The sequence below is a fragment of the Oncorhynchus clarkii genome, chromosome 13, assembly GCF_045791955.1.
Source record: "Oncorhynchus clarkii lewisi isolate Uvic-CL-2024 chromosome 13, UVic_Ocla_1.0, whole genome shotgun sequence".
NCBI lineage: Eukaryota > Metazoa > Chordata > Actinopteri > Salmoniformes > Salmonidae > Oncorhynchus > Oncorhynchus clarkii.
In genome coordinates, this window is record NC_092159.1 from 53,656,563 (window position 1) to 53,680,861 (window position 24,299).

General features: G+C 38.8%; 1 protein-coding gene and 1 gene segment (V, D, J or C); both read left to right on the forward strand.

Moving 5' to 3' along the window:
• The window catches only part of LOC139365083 (Ig mu chain C region membrane-bound form-like), a 202,522-nt gene extending 184,126 nt beyond the window's left edge, over positions 1–18,396 (forward strand). Inside the window, 7 exon segments of the C gene segment in view lie at positions 13,681–13,737; positions 15,115–15,414; positions 15,604–15,888; positions 16,019–16,336; positions 16,675–16,992; positions 17,789–17,943; positions 18,102–18,396. Of these exon segments, the coding sequence occupies positions 15,147–15,414; positions 15,604–15,888; positions 16,019–16,336; positions 16,675–16,992; positions 17,789–17,943; positions 18,102–18,113 (1,356 nt within the window).
• The window catches only part of LOC139365082 (uncharacterized), a 181,973-nt gene that overhangs the window by 76,172 nt on the left and 81,502 nt on the right, over positions 1–24,299 (forward strand). The window contains exon 3 of the mRNA XM_071102453.1: positions 14,199–14,245. Within this exon, the coding sequence (XP_070958554.1) occupies positions 14,199–14,245 (47 nt within the window). The remainder of the gene's footprint in view (positions 1–14,198; positions 14,246–24,299) is intronic.

Below are 24,299 nucleotides of genomic sequence, written 5' to 3' on the forward strand. Positions count from 1 at the left end.
AAATGGGATTTTTGTTTTAGATTCTGTCTCTCACAGTTGAAGTGTACATATGATAAAAATAACAGACCTCAAAATGCTTTGTAAGTAGGAAAACCTACAAAATCGGCAATGTATCAAACACTTGTTCTCCCCACTGTATAGCCAATAACGTTCCAACCGGAGCATTCGTTTTTGTCTGCAGAGTCATGGAACGCATCAACAGTACTTTGCGCAACCAGGAACTGGCATTCTGACAGTCCACTGACTCATTCCCCTCCCATCCGGTCATACATCACACTAAAGGCTTCATTCCGCGCTCTCCTGACTGTTGACATCTAGTGGAAGGCATAGGAAGTGCGAACAGATCCATATCTTGTTTGGATGTGGATAGGCGATGACTTGAAATTCGACCAGCCCTAGAATTTCCACTTCCTGTTTGGAAGTTTGCCTGCCCTATGAGTTCTGTTATACTCACAGACCTAATTCAAACAGTTTTAGAAACTTCCGAGTGTTTTCTATCCAATAGTAATAATAATATGCATATATTTACATCTAGGACAGAGTAGGATGCAGTTCACTATGGGCACGCAATTCATCCAATGTGAAAATGCTGCCCCCTATCCCTAACAAGTTTAAAGAGCTTGGACAATTCCAGAAAATGATGTCATGGCTTTAGAAGCGTCTGCTAGGCTAATTGATATCATCTGAGTCAATTGGAGGTGTACCTGTGGATGTATTTCAAGGCATACCTTCAAACTCAGTGCCTCTTTGCTTAACATAATGGGAAAATCAAAAGAAATCAGCCAAGACCTCAGAAATAAAATTGTAGACCTCCACAAGTCTGGTTCATCCTTGGGAGCAATTTCCAAATGCCTGAAGGTACCACGTTCATCTGTACAAACAATATTATGCAAGTATAAACACTATGAGACCATGCAGTCGTCATACTGCTCAGGAAGAAGACGCGTTCTGTCTCCTAGAGGTGAAAGTACTTTGGTGCGAAAAATGCAAATCAATCCCAGAACAACAGCAAATGACCTTGTGAAGATGCTGGAGGAAACAGGTACAAAAGTATCTATAGTCACAGTAAAACGAGTCCTATATCGACTAACCTGAAAGGCCGCTCAGCACGGAAGAAGCCACTGCTCCAAAACTGCAAAATAATTTTGGAAGCATTTCTGTGTTGAAGATTGACAAATAATTTGGTGCATTTTTCCCCATATTCCATCCAGTTCGCTTTATTTGTATAATATATTACACTGGGTATTTCTTGAATAAGTTCCTGCATTTTGTAAAGTTTTTGTGCCTCTATAGGCCAGTTTTTATTGCTATCTAAATGTACTGTTATTCCTTCAATTTCCTTTATTAATATGGACTCTTTTGATCTACCTGCCGCCACTCCCCCAGTACTCCCTCTCCCTCTCCCTCTGTGATTGTGTGGGCAGAGACAGGTGTGCTGGAGTCAGAGCAGATCCCCACCAGCTGCAACCTGTTCCATAATCAAGACCTCTACATAATCAAGACCTCTACAGTCCTGCCACTTCCACACTGCCAGATTGTAATCAGTCTGTCTACGGTCCTAGCCGTTTGTTACTATTCAGATCCTGTTATCCGTTTGGACCCGTTTTCCCTTTTCCTCTCCTCTACAGTTCTGCCCACTCTGACTCTGGTCCCTGTTTCCAGTCCCACTTCTCGTCATCCTGCTACTCTGTCCTGGATTCCCCATTCTACTACTCCATTGGATTCCCTTAAAGACCTGCTTACCCTGTCTCAACCCCTCTCGCTCCAGCCTCAGCCTCCGCTCCTGGTTTCCAACAACCCGCCCGAGCTTCCCATGACCTGCACTCCATCTCCCCCTGTGTCTCAATAAATACCTTGGTTACTTCATCCTTGTCTCCTCCTCTGAGTCTGCTCTTGGGTTCCCCTGTTCCACTCTGCGTAACAGTATGACCGGGCCAAAAAGATTAACCCAGCAGACTCTGCTACTCTCTACCAAACCCTCGTCAACCAAGGCGCCCTGCTCGAGCAACATGACCAAGCCCTGAAGACCCTTCTGGAAAACATCAAGAAGTTTTCAAAGAGCTTGTACGACCTACAGGGCCGACCCTTCGCACAGAGCTCACGACCAGTTCCAAGTCCTTCTCCTCCGCTCCGGGAGCCATTTGTTCCGACTCCCGAGCATTACGATGGCAACCTCGGAGTGTGCAGAGCTTTTTTGGTTCAATGTTCATAGTAGTATTTGAGCAACAGCCCTACTCTTATGCCATTCGAACGGGCCAAGATTTACTTTCTGATTGGCTGCCTCAGTGGAGCAGCACTTTCCTGGGCCACAGCGGTGTGGGAGAGACAGTCCCCCATCCGCATCTCTTACTCCAGATTCACGGAGGAGATGAAGAAAGTCTTAGACCACCCGGTCTGTGGTAAGGATGCCGCTAAACGACTCCTGTCCCTCCGTCAAGGCCCCCATTGTGTTGCTGAGATGGCATGTGAGTGGCACCTTCACCGCTGAGAGCGTCTGGAATGAGGAGGCCCTTGAAAATCCCTTCAGCTCTTTTAACCTTATTATAAACATTAAACATTTTTGAACTTACATGTACATGTCTATTATTACTGTGTATGGACAGTAATGTATCAGTATTGTATCATCATGACAAACTCCAGACTCGTCAGTTCCATTATTCAGTGATAGTTAGTGCAGGGCCCTCTGTAATGTCAGTCCAAGCTGCCTATAATGAGAAGTCCAGAGCTGACTGTCTGATTATAAAGGGATGAAGGGGAGGAAGACTTTTAATAGCCCTCTGGAGGTTTAAATAGAGACTAAGAGGGAGAGATATTCTTATAAGGTTTATATTGGCAGCATGTTTCTCAGAACAGCACAGAATGACAGAATCTATTGGGATTAATACAATAAACTTGTCCCATACTTGTTCCATTGCTCTTTAACATAAATGATCATCGCTGTTCTATATGAGAGCATCTTGATTGTCTTCATCACTTTTTGGTATGGCAACAGCACCGCCCTTGATCGCATGGTGCTACAGGGGGTGGTTTGGACAGCCCAGTACATTACTGGGGCTGAGACCCCTGCCATCCAGGACCTCTGTGAAAAGAAGGCCTGGAAAATATATAAAATAAATTGTTAAATGCTCCAACCACCAAAGCCACATATTGTTCTCTCTGCTTCCGCTTGGCAGTCAGTAACGATGCATCAAGTCTGACACAAACACGGTCCTGAACAGCTTCCATCCCCAAGCCATGAGATTGGTATCTCTGCTTCCGCTTGGCAAGCAGCAACGAAGCACCAAGTCTGACACTAACAGGCTCCTGAACAGCTTCTATCCCCAAGCCATAAGATTGCTAAATAGCTAACAGAATGCCTAGAGTATCCCTGCACATTGTAAATATGGTCTTGGAACTTACTGTATATACAGTAGCTTCTCTTCTTTCCTGTGATCTTCATAATCCTTGTTTTTATATCTTGTGTGTTTTTGCTACAATGATATTGATTACTGCATTGTTAGGTTTGGAGCTTGCAAGAAAGGCATTACACTGTTCTTGTGCACGTAACTTAATTCTGTTTCCTGAAATTTGAAATCTGGTTTCACGCAATTAAGTTCCCCAAATTGAAAGACATGACTAAATTAATGGTTTTAGCTGCTAGAGATTTATAAATATATGGCAGATTGACTGCATATACTAAAACTGTTGTGGGCTTATTTGACATTGTCAACTCACTTTGAATGGCTATAAAGTTTTCAGTTAAAGTTTCATCATGATATTCATACAGTTATCTGGACAGGTTGCCAGGAATATTTTATGCTTTTCAAGTTATACATATATTTTTTATATTTGGGTTATAATTTACAGTAGGATGTGTTTACTCCATCCTATAGTGTTGGTGGGGCCATGGGATTGATGTTAACAGAGACTGGAGCTGAGGGTTTTGTACAGTCACTGTGTCTGTCCAGCACAATAATAAACATCAGAGTCCCCTGCTCTCAGAATCTTGGCCTCTAAGAACTGTGTGTTTATGGAGACATCCTCAGTCAGGGTGAACCAGCCTTTCAGGCAGTCTGAGCAGGTCTCCTTGACTAATCCAGTCTGACATCACAACAAACACCTGCAAAACAAAAACATTTTAATATTCAGTTGAAGATGTGGCATTTACACTAATATATTGAGTTTAACCATGATTCTCAGACATTCTTCAGTCACCATGTAGTGTTTTACCTTACTGTCCATGGACATCACCATGACAACTAAACTCCAGAGGCTCATCAGTTCCATTGTTCAGTATTAGTTAGCGCAGGGCTCATTGTAATGTTTAACTTACTGTATGTGACTACTAAACTCCAGACAGTCCTCATTGTTCAGTGATAGTCAGGTTAGTGCAGGACTTGTTGTAATGTCAGTCCAAGCTGGCTATAATGAATATTCCAGAGCTGTGTCTGATTATAAAGGTATAAAGGGGAGGGAGACTTTGCATAGAACGCCCTCTAGAGGTTTAAATGGAGACTAAGACAGAGATATCTTCTGTTCTACTCCTTGGTTCCCTCCCTCCCCTCCATCTTTCATTCTTCTCTCTGTTTTTCAGATTTTTCATAAGCGGTATTCACACTAGATGTGTGTTTTTTCTTCTTATACAATGCTGAATGAGCTAAGAAACAGGAATATTTCCCAATGTGGGACAATACAATTAGTATTGAAATATATGTATCTCTTACTGCTCATCCCCTCTTGGGAATCTGTTGTGGAGTTCCCCAGGGATCTATAATTAATCCATTACTGTTTTTAGTTTGAGTGTATTTCTGTTTGATGATCAAATTAATATAATTCTGTCTGAGAAAGATGCTCAAAACATAATAGCTAATATGAAGTCTGAGTTGCATAAAAGGTACTTCTGAGTAATTGTAAATAGTATGTTTTCACTGTTTATAATGTGTGTGGATGTTTTATGTGGATAACATTGATATCAGTGGACATTGTGTTTTCCACTGCTGTTGAGTAGTGTTTGTGTGTATGTGGGTGTGTGTGTGTGTGTGTGTGTGTGTGTGTGTGTGCTTAAAGAACTGATACGCTAATTGCCCGTTTTTGTATGGCGATACAAGCTTCTTTGTCACTGTGTCTCTGGCACAATAATAAACAGCCTTTGGTCTTTAGGCTTTTTACCTCGAGGTACAGCTGGTTTTTGGAGCTGTCTTTGGTGATGGTGAACTGACCATGTAGAGATTGGGCAAATATAGTGCCAGTGCCACTGTCAATGAGCCCAATCCACTCTAGACCTTTCCCAGGTTTCTGATGGATCCAGTGTAACCAGCTCAGGGGTAGTCCAGACACAGCATAGGCCAGTGTTACTGACTCTCCAGGGCTCTTCACCACTGGCTCAGAGGAGGTGAGTGACTGTCCCTGAACAGCTGAAAAACAAACAGAGTTTAGATGACTATCACCCACCATCCAATTAGAACAGCTCCTCTCCTGTCTCCTACACTGGAAACACATAACTCACCTGAGATGAGAGCCAGGAGGAACATGCATTCTAGAAATCTCATTGTGGGATGGATCTAAAATTCTATAAAAGTTGAAGCACAGACTGGGAGGGGTCGTCGTGACTGAGGGAGATGGTCTGTGGAGGGCAGTTATATCAGACTAAAATACTACGTATATTGGCACTGTTGAGAAAAGTTTTGGTGAAGACTCAAGGTGTTCATGTAATAGTGACATAGATACTTATTGTGCCAGTGTATCAATAAGAAGTTTTGGATCCTTGAAACGCGCTATATACTGTGCATTCGGAAAGTATTCAGAACCCTTTACTTTTTCCACAATGTGTTATATTACAGCCTTATTCTAAAAATTATACAATGATTTTTTTCCCCTCAACAATCTACATACAGTACCCCATAATGACAAAGTGAAAACAGATATTTATCAAATTTAAAAACAGAAATACCTTTCTTCATTATCTCCCCTTCCTGTCCTTTATTCTGCTCGCTGAATTTCAGATTTTACATTTTGGATGTTCAGACTAGATATGTTTGATATTATATAGTGCTGAACAACTGCACAAAAACAAGACCATTTCCCTATGTGGAACAATACAAGTTGTATTGAATTAGATATATCTCTTACTGCTAAACCCTCTTGTGAATCTATGGGGAGTTCCTATAAGGACCTATAATTGTTCCATTACTGTTTTTAGTTTCAGTATATTTCTGTTTGCTGATCACATTAATTGAATTCTGTCTGAGCAACAGATGCGCCTCATTGCCTCTCATACAGTGATCAGTGTCGATCAGTTTTTGTACGGTGCTGCAGCCTCCTGTGTCACTGTGTGTCTCTGGCACAATAATAAACAGCAGAGTCTTCAGTCTTCAGACTTTTCATCTCTAAGTACAGCTGGTTTTTGGAGGTGTCTTTGGTGATGGTGAACTGGCCCTGGAGAGACTGGGCATAATAAGCAGTGGCTCCAGTGTCAATGAATCCAATCCACTCCAATCCTTTCCCTGGTTTCTGACGGATCCAGTGCATGTAGTAGCTACCCATGGAGAATCCAGACACAGTACAGGACAGTGTTACTGACTCACTAGGTCTCTTCACGACTGGCTCAGAGGAGGTGAGTGACTGCCCCTGAACAACTGAAAAACAAACAGAGTTTAGATGACTATCACCCACCAGCCAATTAGAACAGCTCCTTTCCTGTCTCCTACACTGGAAACACATAACTCACCTGAGATGAGAGCCAGGAGGAACATGCATTCTAGAACTCTCATTGTGTTACGGATCTAAAATTCTGTAAAAGAAGCACAGACTGGGAGGGGTCGTCGTGACTAAGGGAGATGGTCTGTGGAGGGCAGTTATATCAGACTATTTAAATGGGAGGAGACCTTGGGTCTATGTGAACAGAAACACATTTGCATCTCTATGGTGTACATGTTTCTCCCCGTAGATCTAGTGGTCTAAAATACTATGTATACTAGTACTGTTGTGAAAAGTTTTGGTGAAAACTCAAGGTGTAGATGTAATAGTGACATAGCCACTTATTGTGCCAGTGTATCAATAAGAAGTTTTATTTTATGGAGCAGTTCTTTGATTGATATTATTATATTATATTGAATCAATGGCGGCCATATGTGGCACTTCTGTTTGATTCACATGGGTCTTCAGTTATTGTACAGGTCCGGTCCTGGTTTGTATCACTGTGGGGTCTTTGAGCACTGTGCTGCTGTCAGAGTCTCTGGTGATACTGAACTGCTTTTCCTGCAGGTGGTCGTATCCTACCTGTACAGTAGCTGGTACTGGAAACATTTTTAGACATATGGAATTGTTTTAAGACCTTCATACTATGGATAATTTAGCTATTTGATTTGCATCATGCTGTGGGGATGTTTTTCAGCGGCAGGGACTGGAAGACTAGTCAGGATCAAGGAAAAGATCCTTGATGAAAACCTTGAGTGGCCCAGTCAGAGCCCCGACTTGAACCCGATCAAACATCTCTGGAGAAACCTGAAAGTAGCTGTGCACCAACACTCCCCATCCAACCTGACAGCTTGAGAGGATCTGCAGAGAAGAATAGGAATAACTCCCCAAAAATACAGGTGTGCCAAGATAGCAATGTCACACCCAAGAACACTAAAGGCTGTAACTGTAATTGCTGCCAAAGGTGCTTCAACAAAGCACTGAGTAATGAGTCTCAATACTTATGTAAATGTGATATTTCCATTTGATTTCATATATTTCCAAAAAAAAAAGTTTTGCTTTGTCATTATGTGGTATTTTGTGCAGATTGAGGAAAAAAAGCAATTTTATCAACTTTGAATGACGCTGTAATGTAATAAAATGTGAAAAAGTCCAGGGGTCTAGTGTGTCAATCGACTCTAGGGGGTTAAATAATATCCAGAGACCTTAAAGGAGAGGGTTAGGGACTGTCCAGGCTGCAGGGTCATAGAGCCTGGCTGTGTGAGTTCAGTCTGAAAAAACACACCTCTAAAACCAAACAAAAACACAGTATAGAACTTTTAGTGAATCATGTTATCCAATTGATTTGACAGAATATTCCTCCACAGTTTTTTGTCCATGTATCGGTCCATAGAAACTCACTGGAGGCCCTTGCCAGCAGCAGCAGCGTCGCAGGAAACATGTTTATGTTGAAGTTAGACTGGTGTCACGATCGTCGTAGTGAGGAGACCAAGGCGCAGCGTGATGATAATGCATCTTCTTTTTTATAATGAAGAATACTGAACAAACTATACAAAAATAACAAAACGACTGTGAACGCTATAAGACACTAGTGCTGATATTCAACATCACATAGACAATAACCCACAAAACCAAAATGGAAAATGTTAACCTAAATAGGATCCCCAATCAGGGACAACAATAAACAGCTGTCTCTGATTGGGAACCAATTCAGGCCACCATAGAACTACATTACCTAGACAGTACCAAAACCCCATAGACAAACAAAAAACCCTAGACAAGACAAAAACGCCCATACCACCCTCGTCACTCCCTGACCTAACCAAAACAATAAAGAAAACAAAGATCACTAAGGTTAGGGCGTGGACTGGGGACCGTCGCTGGAGGCCCCGGGCTGGGGGCCGTCGCTGGAGGCCCCGGGCTGGGGACCGTCGCAGGCAGCTCCGGACAGGAGGGCGACTCTGGCAGCTCCGGACAGGAGGGCGACTCTGGCAGCTCCGGACAGGAGGGCGACTCTGGCAGCTCCGGACAGGAGGGCGACTCTGGCAGCTCTCAGGGCGAGTGCAGGGAGGAGGAACAGGGTGTACTGGACCCTGGAGGCGAACTGTAGGCCTGGTGCGTGGTGCCAGAACTGGTGGTACCGGGCTGGGGACACATACCTCAAGGAACAGGGTATACTGGACTCTGGAGGCGCACTGTAGGCCTGGTGCGTGGTGCCAGAACTGGTGGTACCGGGCTGGGGACACATACCTCAGGGGGAGTGCAGGGAGGAGGAACATGGCATACTGGATCCTAGAGGCGCACTGTAGGCCTGGTGCGTGGTGCCGGACCTGGTGGTACCGGGCAGGGGACACGCACCTCAGGGCGAGTGCGGAGAGGAGGAACAGGACGTACTGGACTCTGGAGGCGCACTGGAGGCCTGGTGCGTGGTGCCGGACCTGGTGGTACCGGGCTGAGAACACCTCAGGGTGAGTGCGGAGAGGAGGAACAGTTGCCATTTTCCAGCATCATTATGAATGGTTTAAAGGTTAAACTATTAAAGGTTAAACCGTTCATAATGACGCTGACTAAATAACAACTATTGAAGGTTAAACCATTCATAATGATGCTGAATAAATAATAACTATTACATGTTAAACCATTCATGATGATGCTGACTAAATAATAACTATTACATGTTAAACCATTCATAATGATGCTGACTAAATAATAACTATTAAAGGATAAACCATTCATAATGATGCTGAGTAAATAACAACTATTAAAGGTTAAACCATTCATAATGATGCTGACTAAATAATAACTATTAAAGGATAAACCATTCAATGATGCTGACTAAATAATAACTATTAAAGGATAAACCATTCATAATGATGCTGACTAAATAATAACTATTAAAGGATAAACCATTCATAATGATGCTGACTAAATAACAACTATTAAAGGTTAAACCATTCATAATGACGTTGACTAAATAATAACTATTAAAGGATAAACCATTCATAATGATGCTGACTAAATAATAACTATTAAAGGATAAACCATTCATAATGATGCTGAGTAAATAACAACTATTACATGTTAAACCATTCATAATGATGCTGACTAAATAATAACTATTAAAGGATAAACCATTCATAATGATGCTGACTAAATAACAGCTATTAATAAAGGTTAAACCATTCATAATGATGCTGACTAAATAACAACTATTACATGTTAAACCATTCATAATGATGCTGACTAAATAACAACTATTACATGTTAAACCATTCATAATGATGCAGACTAAATAACAGCTATTAATCAAGGATAAACCATTCATAATGATGCTGACTAAATAATAACTATTACATGTTAAACCATTCATAATGATGCTGACTAAATAACAACTATTACATGTTAAACCATTCATAATGATGCTGACTAAATAACAACTATTACATGTTAAACCATTCATAATGATGCTGACTAAATAACAGCTATTAATAAAGGATAAACCATTCATAATGATGCTGACTAAATAATAACTATTACATTTTAAACCATTCATAATGATGCTGACTAAATAACAGCTATTAATAAAGGATAAACCATTCATAATGACGTTGACTAAATAATAACTATTAAAGGATAAACCATTCATAATGATGCTGACTAAATAATAACTATTAAAGGATAAACCATTCATAATGATGCTGACTAAATAACAACTATTACATGTTAAACCATTCATAATGATGCTGACTAAATAACAGCTATTAATAAAGGATAAACCATTCATAATGATGCTGACTAAATAATAACTATTACATTTTAAACCATTCATAATGATGCTGACTAAATAACAGCTATTAATAAAGGTTAAACCATTCATAATGACGTTGACTAAATAATAACTATTAAAGGATAAACCATTCATAATGATGCTGACTAAATAATAACTATTAAAGGATAAACCATTCATAATGATGCTGACTAAATAATAACTATTAAAGGATAAACCATTCATAATGATGCTGAGTAAATAACAACTATTACATGTTAAACCATTCATAATGATGCTGACTAAATAATAACTATTAAAGGATAAACCATTCATAATGATGCTGACTAAATAACAGCTATTAATAAAGGTTAAACCATTCATAATGATGCTGACTAAATAACAACTATTACATGTTAAACCATTCATAATGATGCTGACTAAATAACAACTATTACATGTTAAACCATTCATAATGATGCTGACTAAATAACAGCTATTAATCAAGGATAAACCATTCATAATGATGCTGACTAAATAATAACTATTACATGTTAAACCATTCATAATGATGCTGACTAAATAACAACTATTACATGTTAAACCATTCATAATGATGCTGACTAAATAACAACTATTACATGTTAAACCATTCATAATGATGCTGACTAAATAACAGCTATTAATAAAGGATAAACCATTCATAATGATGCTGACTAAATAATAACTATTACATTTTAAACCATTCATAATGATGCTGACTAAATAACAGCTATTAATAAAGGATAAACCATTCATAATGATGCTGACTAAATAATAACTATTACATGTTAAACCATTCATAATGATGCTGACTAAATAACAACTATTACATGTTAAACCATTCATAATGATGCTGACTAAATAACAACTATTACATGTTAAACCATTCATAATGATGCTGACTAAATAACAGCTATTAATAAAGGATAAACCATTCATAATGACGCTGACTAAATAACAACTATTGAAGGTTAAACCATTCATAATGATGCTGACTAAATAATAACTATTACATGTTAAACCATTCATAATGATGCTGACTAAATAACAACTATTACATGTTAAACCATTCATAATGATGCTGAATAAATAACAACTATTACATGTTAAACCATTCATAATGATGCTGACTAAATAATAACTATTACATGTTAAACCATTCATAATGATGCTGAGTAAATTACAGCTATTAATAAAGGATAAACCATTCATAATGATGCTGACTAAATAATAACTATTACAGGTTGAACCATTCATAATGATGCTGAATAAATAACAACTATTACATGTTAAACCATTCATAATGATGCTGACTAAATATCAACTATTAAAGGTTAAACCATTCATAATGATGCTGACTAAATAACAGCTATTAATAAAGGATAAACCATTCATAATGATGCTGACTAAATAATAACTATTACATGTTAAACCATTCATAATGATGCTGACTAAATAACAGTTATTAATAAAGGATAAACCATTCATAATGACGCTGACTAAATAACAACTATTACATGTTAAACCATTCATAATGATGCTGAATAAATAACAACTATTACATGTTAAACCATTCATAATGATGCTGACTAAATATCAGCTATTTATAAAGGATAAACCATTCATAATGATGCTGACTAAATAATAACTATTACATGTTAAACCATTCATAATGATGCTGACTAAATAACAGTTATTAATAAAGGATAAACCATTCATAATGACGCTGACTAAATAAAACTATTACATGTTAAACCATTCATAATGATGCTGAATAAATAACAACTATTACATGTTAAACCATTCATAATGATGCTGACTAAATAACAGCTATTAATAAAGGATAAACCATTCATAATGATGCTGACTAAATAACAACTATTGAAGGTTAAACCATTCATAATGATGCTGAATAAATAACAACTATTACATGTTAAACCATTCATAATGATGCTGACTAAATAATAACCATTAAAGGTTAAACCATTCATAATGATGCTGACTAAATAATAACTATTACATGTTAAACCATTCATAATGATGCTGACTAAATAATAACTATTAAAGGTTAAACCATTCATAATGATGCTGACTAAATAATAACTATTAAAGGTTAAACCATTCATAATGATGCTGACTAAATAATAACTATTAAAGGTTAAACCATTCATAATGATCCTGACTAAATAATAACTATTAAAGGTTAAACCATTCATAATGATGCTGACTAAATAATAACTATTACATGTTAAACCATTTATAATGATGCTGACTAAATAACAGCTATTAATAAAGGTTAAACCATTCATTCTAATGATTAATAAATTGCTTTGAATGAGTTGAAAATTATAATATTATAAACCTTATTATAAGGAAGGCTCATACATGTCTGTTACAGTTAAAAAGCATTGTACCTACAGGATTTAGGTAACATGTTCTAATTAACTGATGGTTAAGATATTAAAATATATTAAAATAAATAATAGATGTGTGTATTATCACCTATCCACAACCATCTGATTTTGTTGCTGTCCTCATAGAGCAGGTGTGTGGTACTGGTGGGAGGTTTTTGTTATGGTGTGTATCACTGTGACTATATGGGGGCCACAGTGATATTACGCTGTACAAAAACCCTTTGCTCCTGTATGGACACATCAACACTGAACAGGTGAAATAATCACCCCCCAGGACAATGGAACCAATGTAAACCTAATGAAACTTAACTGAAGATTAATCCACCAACTCATACAGAATATAATTCTGTAAGATTCTTTAGCTTGTTATACCTCAGAGCAGAGTCATATGGAATCCCTACGGAGATGTGAAGGGGGTGTTTTTGTGCTGGGGTATATCACTGTGGTATGGGCTGGGGGGCACTGTGAAATGAGGCTGTACAAAAACCTCAGAGACAAAACCTGCATTATATCTGCATGAGGATTGGAACAATGGGGAGAAACCATACAATATTCTTCAAATGACCATCTGATGTTGATATAACCCCATGTCATGACATGGACCTGAGCATGAGTTTTTAAAAGGTATTCAAAACTGAATTCACAACATCTGTCCTTATGGATTCAGGTGTATGATAGTATTACAATATTGCATTTATTTGAATGTTTATTGGATTCATTATCATGACTTTAAAGCGACCTATTTAGGTGCAGGGTTTTTGTACAGTCAGTGAATGGAGACAGAGCACTGTGATGCTTTTGACTACTGGGGTAAAGGGACACAAGTCACCGTCTCAACAGGTAAGCAGGTAAACTTAAATGTATTATATCCATAGAATGTTTAATTTTCCCATTCTATGTAGAGTGTAGAAAGAACATATATCTTTTGCATTTTTCAGATGCAAAATGTCCTTAAATCGACCTGTTCCACTAAAGAAATGGTTTACCTCAATTTGCTTATTTCCTTGAAAGTCAAATAGTTCCTCATTTTCTAGGTTCTGCTGTTGTAGAATAATGCAAACGTTTGTTTCCTAAAGTCTTATAAATAGAAACCCATTTGTTCCTCAGAAAAAAATAACAGAAAATGATCCATATTGTTGAGGAAGTGCGACTGTTAGAATGTGGCATCTATTCAGATTTTTTTTTACAAACCAATTTACTTTGGTTTAGTGATGGAGTTATCAAGATTAGTTAAAACTGATTGCTGTAAAGAGGGCCGTTTTTGTATTGCTTGGCATATGCCCTTGTCACGCTGTGTATAGCTACTTTGACTATTGGGGGAAAGGGACAATGGTCACAGTCTCATCAGGTAAGCCATTGTTTTTGAGTGTTTTTTTAATGCAATCAAATTGTTGTAGTTTGTAGATAATCATTGTTTTACGGAGAAAAGTAGACATTATTACTTGGATAATGTTGTTAGTGTAGCACACCTAGAAAAAGCAGTATAGTGTTTGTTTATCTCTCCACATACGTCTTTCACTTTTTGCGGTTGATGTTTAATTAGATGACTATGTAGGCTTTGCTTTAGGTCAAAAACTACCATGTGAAAATTAAAATGTAGGCTATTCATATGGGAGTCTAACACATAAACCGATTATAGGGTATAAGAATAAGATTCCATCTTAGCCTATATTGAATTGAGTGTTAATTTACATCACCTTAATCCATACAAATAATTACATTCATATGTTTTATTAGAGGAACATTGTTTTATTTTACAGTTCTGTTTTCACTGGTAAATCTGTCTGCAATTTAATGTGTTAATGTGTATTTAATTGTGCCTTCCTGTATTATACCTTTTCTAAAATATTTATTCTATTCTACTGAGCCAGTTACTTTATGTTCGTATTCTTATCTTTTAGTATTTCTTATTGTTGTTGCGTTGTTGAGAAGGAACCTGAAAGTACGTTTTTTTAGATTGTGTATTTGTATCCTATCCTGTACATACAACTAATAAAACTAGACATGTAGTGGTCGTTACACATCGAAGACTACAAGACAACCAACTACATGGAATTAAATGGTGCCTTATAGTGCCAGATTAAATTAAGTAGTAGTTATTAGGTTACAACTGTGTAATGACTATTTTACCATGGTATTTCCTAGTAGTTACCTGGTCATTTCTGTACATTCAAATCAAGTGTTACCTTTCTCTATTTCAATATTTCTTTCTTGCAGCAGCCACAGCCCCCCCTACTCTACTCACTCTTATGAACTGTGGAACCCCTTCTAACGACATCTACAGTCTCGGTTGTATCGCTAAAGGCTTCTCGCCTTCCTCACACACCTTCAAATGGACAGACGCCAGTGGGAAAGCGCTGACGGACTTTGTCCAGTACCCAGCAGTCCAGAGCGGGGAAACCTACACAGGAGTCAGTCAGCTCCGCGTGGCTAAGAATGTCTGGGAAAACTCAAAGTCTTTCAGTTGTTCTGTGGATCATGCTGGAGATGTAAAGTCAGCAGTCATCAATAGACCAAGTAAGATGTGGACATTATATTGTATTTCTCTATGAAGTTCTAAAGATTGCATTTTAATGTTTGTGATGTAAACTATCTCTGTTTAGAAAACCTGATTATAAAATGATACTTGGCATTAACCCTGGATGTCTTTAAAATATCAGTGGTTAAACTAACTTGCAGAATTTTTTTTTACCTCCCACTACTCAGTCTCAAAGCTTCCAACAGTGTCTTTGCTGTCTGCACCCATTGGCACCACCCAGTACCTGATGTGTATGATTGAAGATTTCACCCCCAAGAAAGTCACTGTCACCTGGAAGAAGAATGACATGGAGGTGGAGGGCCAGACCCCTACTGTAGGCCAACAGCCATCAGGCCTCTACTCAGCCAGCAGTCTGCTGAAGGTCACCAACACTGACTGGAACAACAAGGTCAAGTACAGCTGTGTGGTGCAGCACCAGGGACAACCCACCACCGAGACGATCTCCAAAACAGGTCTGTACATAGGAGTAGACTGTACTACAATTGATGTCAAGTTCACACACAGGATCTCTATTATTTAGTGTAGTTCCTCATCAGGAACATTAACATGTCCTGCTTTCACACTGCTTCTCTCCCCTTTCAGAACCACTGACGGTGACTCTGAACCCACCGCGTGTGAGAGAGGTGTTCTTGGACAACCAAGCAGTGCTGGAATGTGTCATCAGTGGTACAGACCAGGACACAGTGTCTGGTACCAACATCACCTGGCAGGTCAATGGACTGGATGAGGTGGATGGCATCGATCTGAAAGATATTGAATCAAAGGGCAACCTGAACAGCAGGGTCAGTACTCTGACCATAGACCAGACGGAGTGGACCAATGTCAACAAAGTCCAGTGTTCTGCCATGAAGAGAGGTGATGTCACACCGGTCATTCAGGACATCAGCTTCACCAAAGGAAGTAGGTCACTGAAACATCTCAATGTGGTTGTGATTAGTGGTCACCTACTCCAGGATCTGGAGAGGGAGGCACAGGATGTGCAGACATTTGCTCCAGCCCAACGTTAACACACCTGAGTCAGCAAATCAACTAATCATTAACTAATCATAATCTTTGCTTAGTTGAATCAGGTGTGTTAGCGCTGGACTAGAAAAAAAACCTGCACACCCCTGTGTTGCTCCAGAACCAGGGTTAAGGACCACTAGGTTGATTTTAAACTGATATTCACATACTGGTTTTCATGTGTACCTACATGTACATGAGTGTAACGTTTCTACTTCAAATCAATCCTCCTGCAGGTGAAGCCCCTTCAGTGTCCGTCTACCTTCTCCCAGAGGAAGACACCAAGAAGGAGGGGGAAGTGACTCTCGTGTGCCTGGTGGTCAGCCCGTCTCTCTGTGACGTCTACATCATGTGGCAGGTGAACAGCGGTGATTACCAGGAGGGGGCCACCAGCCCTCCTCAGAAAACCCAGAAAGGCAACTATTCTGTCACCAGCGTCTTCACCACCACCAAGAAGGAGTGGGAGGGAAACTCGGTTTTCACATGCGCCGTCAAGCACCTCGGCTCGGACAACAATACCACACCTCAGGGGAGGAGTGTGTCGAAGTCCTTGGGTAACTCATGTGAAGACAAGTGATATTAATATGTGTGTGTTGTGTCGTTGTGTCTTCTTATTGACTCCTCTGTGGGTCAGAATAGTCAATTAGAACACCCCTGTTGTCCTCTTTGAGTTAAAGTTAACATGTTAGTGTCATTGTTTGTCATTGTTTTGTTGACTGTAGACGTGTATATTGTCTAATGTGATATTGTCCAGTCTACTGTGTTATAAGATTTCTGTCCTATTGCACAGTCTTGTGTTGCCATTGTTGTCTTTTGTCATTGTTCAATGTGTCTTCCAATTGTGGAGGCTGGCTAATAAACAATACCGCATATGAGATCACATGGTTTGGTGTTCGTATATCAATTACTTCAAGTCTTAGAAAATATACTGGTCTATTGTAAATATAAAACAAAATGAAGACAATTGTTTTTTGGCATGAAAAGACACAACAGCTGCAGAAGATATGTACTGTAGTAGTACTATGCCCCCAGTATGGTGGACATGGATGTACTATTTAGTGTAGCTTGATATAATGTGAGTGGGTGTGCATGTTAATATTTGGACAAGATAGTCTGCACAGGTCAGTTTCATGTGTTCTTTGTGTGTTGATGTGTGTGTCTGTGTGTGTACATATAATTTGTAGCTGTATTTGTTAGAATACGATAAAGACGAATACAGGTGTACAATACACATGAACACATGAATATACAGACACACAGACACACAAACAAGCAGACACACATGAACACACACACGCAGACACAAATGTATGTCCGTTCCTCACCACCTGTCTCTCTCCCTGTTCTCAGAGAACTTCCTACTGACTGAGCCTGAGGCGGGCTTTGCTCTGAGCTGCACGGACAACTTTGAGGATGAGTTCAGCAGCCTGTGGTCCACCACCTCCTCCTTCATCATCCTCTTCCTTCTCTCCCTCACCTACAGCACAGTACTCAGCCTGGTCAAGGTACAAACATCACTTATTTTATGTGATTGTAGACTTCTGATGAAGGCCATTGGCAGCTGAAAGGTCACGATTTTAAATGAAAGAATAAGGTATCAAGTGTTTGTTTGTTTATTGTCTGTTTATTGTAATAACCTGTATCTGTCTCTGCCTCTTTTCAGATGAAGCAGTGAAGAACACATGATGGACTAAAGAGATAGATGTGTCTAGATTAGAAAGATAATGGTCTGGGATGGTTATGGAGTATAGTAGTGTTCTTCAGTAATAATGTTATGTATATATCCTATACATTATTGATTTTGATTGATTAGTATTGGTGTTCTCACTATTATACAAGCATTGTAGTGATGTGTTATTTTTCATTGATTGATTTCTATTGTACAGTATCTTTAAATATAAGAGTATCCTGTGAAGTCTGTGTCTTTTTTCACTTTAATAAAGTCTAACTTTTAGCTAGTCCTTGTCGTTTTACTGACACATCCACTGGATGCTAATGCTGGGAGAAGGACACATCCTATATTGTGTTTGGGACGGCAGATGGCCTTTTGGTTAGAGCGTTGGACCAGTAACGTTTATTCTGCCCCTGAACAAGGCAGTTAACCCACTGTTCCTAGGCCGTCATTGTAAATAAGAATTTGTTCTCAACTGACTTGCCTAGTTAAATAAAGGTAAAATAAAAAAGACATTGCCTACTGAGATGTTTCTGTTTGGCAGTTATCTATGGAGCCTATTTACAGCTGTATTCCCTCCCAGGACAGATTAAAACAACGTTAGGCTATATCTGTAATACTCAACTAAGACTTCAACATTCTGTTATCAGTTGATCTGAGGTGGTTTCTTGGTTCTCTAACTTGTCTAATAATAGTGTCATGCAAAAGCAGCTTCCTCTCTCTCTATCCCCTTGATACCACACCTGTGGCACTGAAACTGTCCAGCAACTGCCAGGACCACTTCTTTGAAAGAAGAGAAACACTGCATGTACCAAAGCAACACACCCACACATCCACACCAGCACACACACATATACTGTATGTTTCAGTGCTTTGATGATGATTATTATAGTTGTTGATTATTTGGTAACTTAGATCAATGGTTACCACCCGACGTGCGCCGCACACTGGTGTGAGTTGAGAAACTGTCAGGTGTGCTTTGAAACATTTCCTGATTTGGATTTTAAAAATGGAACACTCAAAAAATGAATGCACATGGAGTTGTGACTTGGGAGCTCTAGTGGCGGTCAGATGATACATTAAATGGAACATGGTTACATCTGTAATGTTGTTTCAAGTCCAGTGCCCTCAGGCTGTTGAGGGGCACGTAACAAAGGAGGGTTCCACTAAGTGAACATATGTCATTGTTTAAAGATGGTCAATACATGGATCATTTATCTATTTGATTTTGAATTTTAGGACTCCTTTAGGATTCAACAAAAATATATAAACAAATTACAGTATTTAATAAAATATTGAATTTACTGCAAGTCCGCAGAAATGCATTGAATAACACATTTATAAATGGCAAAACATACACATCTATCAAAATAAATCTGGTTTTGAATTGTCTGTCCTATATCTAGGAGATATGAGAAAGCTCAGGATTTTCATCCTTTTTTAAACTGGTACCGTGTTACCTTTATGACACTGGTGGGGATTGTAGGACAAAACTGAGAACACCATTGTGTTTGTGAGAGTCTCATCTTGTTGGCCAATCCATTCAGACACTGCAGATATTCATGAGAAGACAGACTTTCTAGATGTCTCCTGGTCTGGCAAACAGCACTGTAGCTCTGCGCCTTTCCACCGTAGATGCCAAAGGCAGCCCATAAAAAAAGTATTAATTAATTAAAAATTAAACTGACAGATTGTTAACCCCGGACCAATCGACTCTTAAAGACAAATTAACGCTCAAGAGTAAGAAACTATGAAAACTATTAACATATTTAAAATAAACCCTATATAATTTATTGACACAAATGTTTGTCACATAAAATAGATGATTTTCAGAATGGATCAGAGGTGATCATTGCAACTAAATAAATTCATTAATAGGGACATTTTACGTGTGCCACAGAATTTTATATCCCATCACAGTTGTGAACCATTGACTTAGATACAGGTCACTTTCTATGTGTGTAAATACTACTGTAATGAATACTCAGGGAGAAAAAGGTGTAGATTCACACGCAGAGCACAGCAGATGTTTATTATGCCTTAGCAGAAGGCAGGTATCATGGCAGTCAAAAACAAACCATACCTCACAACCATACAAACAGAAAGAACTGAACTAAATAGGGAGCTGATGAGACCAGGTGAGAAACGAACACAGGTGAAATCAATGAACAAAAATGAAAGACAGGGCTAGGTTCCAGAACACAAAGAAACAGGGATACGTTCAAGAACACAAAGATAAAAAACACAATGTTGACTAAGAAAAGAAAGCAGAACTTTACAACTACTGGAGACTAGCAGGCTGCCAGGGCATCAGAGCTGCCATCAACAGCAACACCTGTATTCAGCGCATGAGGCTACTTCTGCTAACAACTACAGGGAGCTTGAGAACAGCAGCTCTTGTAAACCAGCTAAACACTGTCATCTAGGGCTACGTTCAAGAACACATTTATATTCTTGTTGTGCAAATGTATTTGTATTATACATGTATTTTACAACCCTAAAATACATGTATAACTCACTCTTTAAGTTGTATGATTATGACTAAGTTGTATGATTATCCATTCTCATCTGTGCAGTCTATCCTATAGCCATGATGGCCAGTGAGAATGGATTGGCATCTCTTCATATACATTTAGATTATAATATCTGACAGGATTAACTTTACTGGCTAAAACAGCTACTCCAATTATCCAATTATTGGATTCTGACAACAGAATGTGTTCATTTTAAGTAAAAAAAAATATTTTCAACTTTCAATAATGACAAAAAAAATGTACTGTGTAAAGAAATGACCTTAGTAAGGTGCTTTGATCATTGTTATAGTCAAAATGCCTGACAGAGCAAAAGCTGAAAGTCCAAACTAATCAAGATTTAATAATACGTAGCAAAACATCATTTGACGTTCTGTTCATGAGATCAAAATCAATAGATCATGTTGTGGTTGTTGTGAAAAGTTACACATATTTATTCCAGATTTGGCCCTGCACAGAGTGGTGGGGGGTTTGTACAGGGTTAAACCACTGTGTCATATAGCGGGTCACAATGATACAGTCCATGACAAAAAGCTACCACCTCTACCAATCACAGAGTGTGAGAGTGCTGACACCTAAGGAACACAGACATTGACATTCTGATTGTCTATAGGCAGCTAACCTAAACGTGCTGGTACATTTACAGTGGGGCAAAAAAGTATTTAGTCAGCCACCAATTGTGCAAGTTCTCCCACTTAAAAAGATGAGAGGCCTGTAATTTTCATCATATGTACACTTCAACTATGACAGACAAAATTAGAAAAAAACCTCCAGAAAATCACATTCTAGGATTTTTAATGAATTTATTTGCAAATGATGGTGGAAAATAAGTATTTGGTCAATAACAAAAGTTTATATCAATACTTTGTTATATACCCTTTGTTGGCAATGACAGAGGTCAAAAGTTGTTTTTGTTCCACACCGGTCCTGCTCTGCTTTTATCAGTTGTGTCTGTTTCTCTCACACACCCCACCCCTCTCTCTTCCCCTCTGTGACCCTCACAGCTGTGTGGCACCGCGCTTGGTGAACTCCAGTCTGAAACCTGGGTGTTTCAGGGTCCTAGTTTAGCATCTCTGATGATTCAGATAGACAGTTTAAGTAGTCCAGAGACTGCAGGGACTGTAGGGACTGTCCCTAAACACTTTCATGATCTAATTCTCACTACATTGTTTCAACTGAGGAGAAACTGTCTTTTTGCATGAGTCAGCTGGTGTCTGGTAACCATACAATGTTTCAACCACATGGACACGATTAGCATTTGGTTTGAATAAATTGTGAAATGGATCAAAGAATCAGACCATTGAATCACTATTTATTTTATATTATAGACCTTGCTAACAGTTGTATTACTTATATAATTTAATATTTTCAATCATTCACTGATAATCATCACACACAATGTTATTGACAGACCATATTCATGGTTTGTGTTTGTAATAAATATAACACACTTTTCAAGAATTGCATTGAACAATGAGTCCTTAACTAAAATAACAAATTGCTCTATTTTGGTTTCTCATAGCTGTTCTCCCCCTAAATACTTTACTATGTCTTCGTTATAATTGTGTATAGGGGTGAGAGTTTAAGAACGTGTTTTTTAAGGCTGGTCTATCAAAATGAGTGTTTGGTGCAATAGTTCAAAGCTACCAAAGCATGACTTCTACCCAGGATGCACCTGCACTCAGATCAAGCCATTTCCCTGAAATAGTATCTTGATTAACCCTAAAAAAAGACCAATGAACAGTATCATTGTAAAAGTGCAGTAACATATATATAAAAACACAAAACAGTGATGTACTGCAGATGTGGGAGAAAATGACACATGATTTGAAAAAGTAATCGAGTGATGTTTAGCCATTTATTTGTTTGTTTATAATTGCATTTTAGGGTACAGTACTTCAGGATGTGAATTGTTCATTATTGCTTTTGTGTGTGTGTGTTGTTTAAAAAACAAACATTTGTAAGGTATTTTCTGACTTTATTGAACATATAGAGAGAAAGGATTACGGTGATGAAAGTTGTGTCAAGGGGAATAGGCCGGATTCAAAACTTTTCAGAAAACGTATGAGACAACATACCGCAATTTCTTACAGGGGCCACTTGTATGAATGTGTTGGTGATATTGTTGTGGGAAATATAAAAATGTAATATGATTTAATATAAATAATTTCATAGCTTCTTAATACATTAATCAATGTTTGTTTGAGAGATTTGAAAAAAATAGTACTTTACTGTTTAAACAATACAGAAAATGTTTGCTGATGATGTCTGGCTTTGTCTTAGAATGAATTGCCTTGAAACCCTTTTATATGCATGTGACATGCTATCAACCAACCATGGATGTCATGCAAATTCTGACTCCCAAGTCTGTGTACTTATGTGATGTATCCTCTCATAGATTCATTGTCTTCCATCCTGAAAAGATGACAGGCAAACTACACCTCCTCCTGGTCTTGCTGGGCCTCTGTAGTATGTACTCAATCTAGCAATTTATTGGAACAAAGTGTTTTACGTTTCCCAGATAATTATAATATCCATTGAGTTAACATATTTGTGATTTATTGTCTTCATTCTCTTTTCTCTATCAGGGGTGTATAGTCAGAGTCTGGAGGACATTCCCTCCAGTCCAGTCATGAAAAAGCCTGGAGAACTTCTCAGCCTCTCCTGTAAGGGATCTGGCTTTACCTTTAGTAGCTACAACATGGCCTGGATACGTCAACCTGAAGGAAGAACACTTGAATGGATAGGCATTATATGGAATGATGCTAGTGGAACTGTATATGCAAAAAGTGTTGAAGGACGGATAGAAGTCACCAGAGACAATTCTAACAGCATGGTGTATCTGAAGCTGTCTGGTCTGAGAGCAGAGGACTCTGCTGTGTATTACTGTGCAAGAGAGGCACAGTGGTGTGAGTGAGTGGAGGATCTGTACAAAAACCCCTCAGAGAATCTAACTGGCAGCAGAGCGGAGAAACTCTCAACTGAGTACACCTTTACAAGCTCTGGTATGAACTGTATTCACCTACAGGGAAACCATTGGAATGGATGGGCTGGATCAACACCAATACTGGAGCAGCAGGCTATGCCAAATCACTGGAGGGACAGATTGAACTGACCAAAGACAGCTCAGTGAGCATGACACATCTGAAACGGTCTGGTCTGAAGGCAGAGGACTCTGCTGTGTATTACTGTGCATGCTGGACACAGTGATGTGAATGTGTGGTGGATCTGTTCAAAAACTCCTCCGACAGGAGGTGAAACATGTACACACTGTTGTTCTCCCCTGACACACTTCACTAACCCTCCTCTGCAAACAGCTGGGGTAAACAACCATATGCTATGAGATGTCTTTACCTTAGAAACACTGTCTATGCTTCATGAATAGGGCTGTTAGATGTCTAGATGTTATTTTGTCCCCAAAAGGCTAGAGTTGACACTGCTTAAGGGCCTTGACTTTGTTGTCCAGTAGGTTGTATCTGATGTTGATCACTTAATTTCCTACTGTAAGCATTGTAAAGTTAGTGATGCTTGTATGGAAAACTGTACAGCATATGTATATTTTCTGGATCCTAGACCCTCAATATTGACTCTTCTCTAATATGCAAATAAGCTCCTCTGCTATGAACGGTATATCAATGACCAGCTCTGAAAGGCAGCC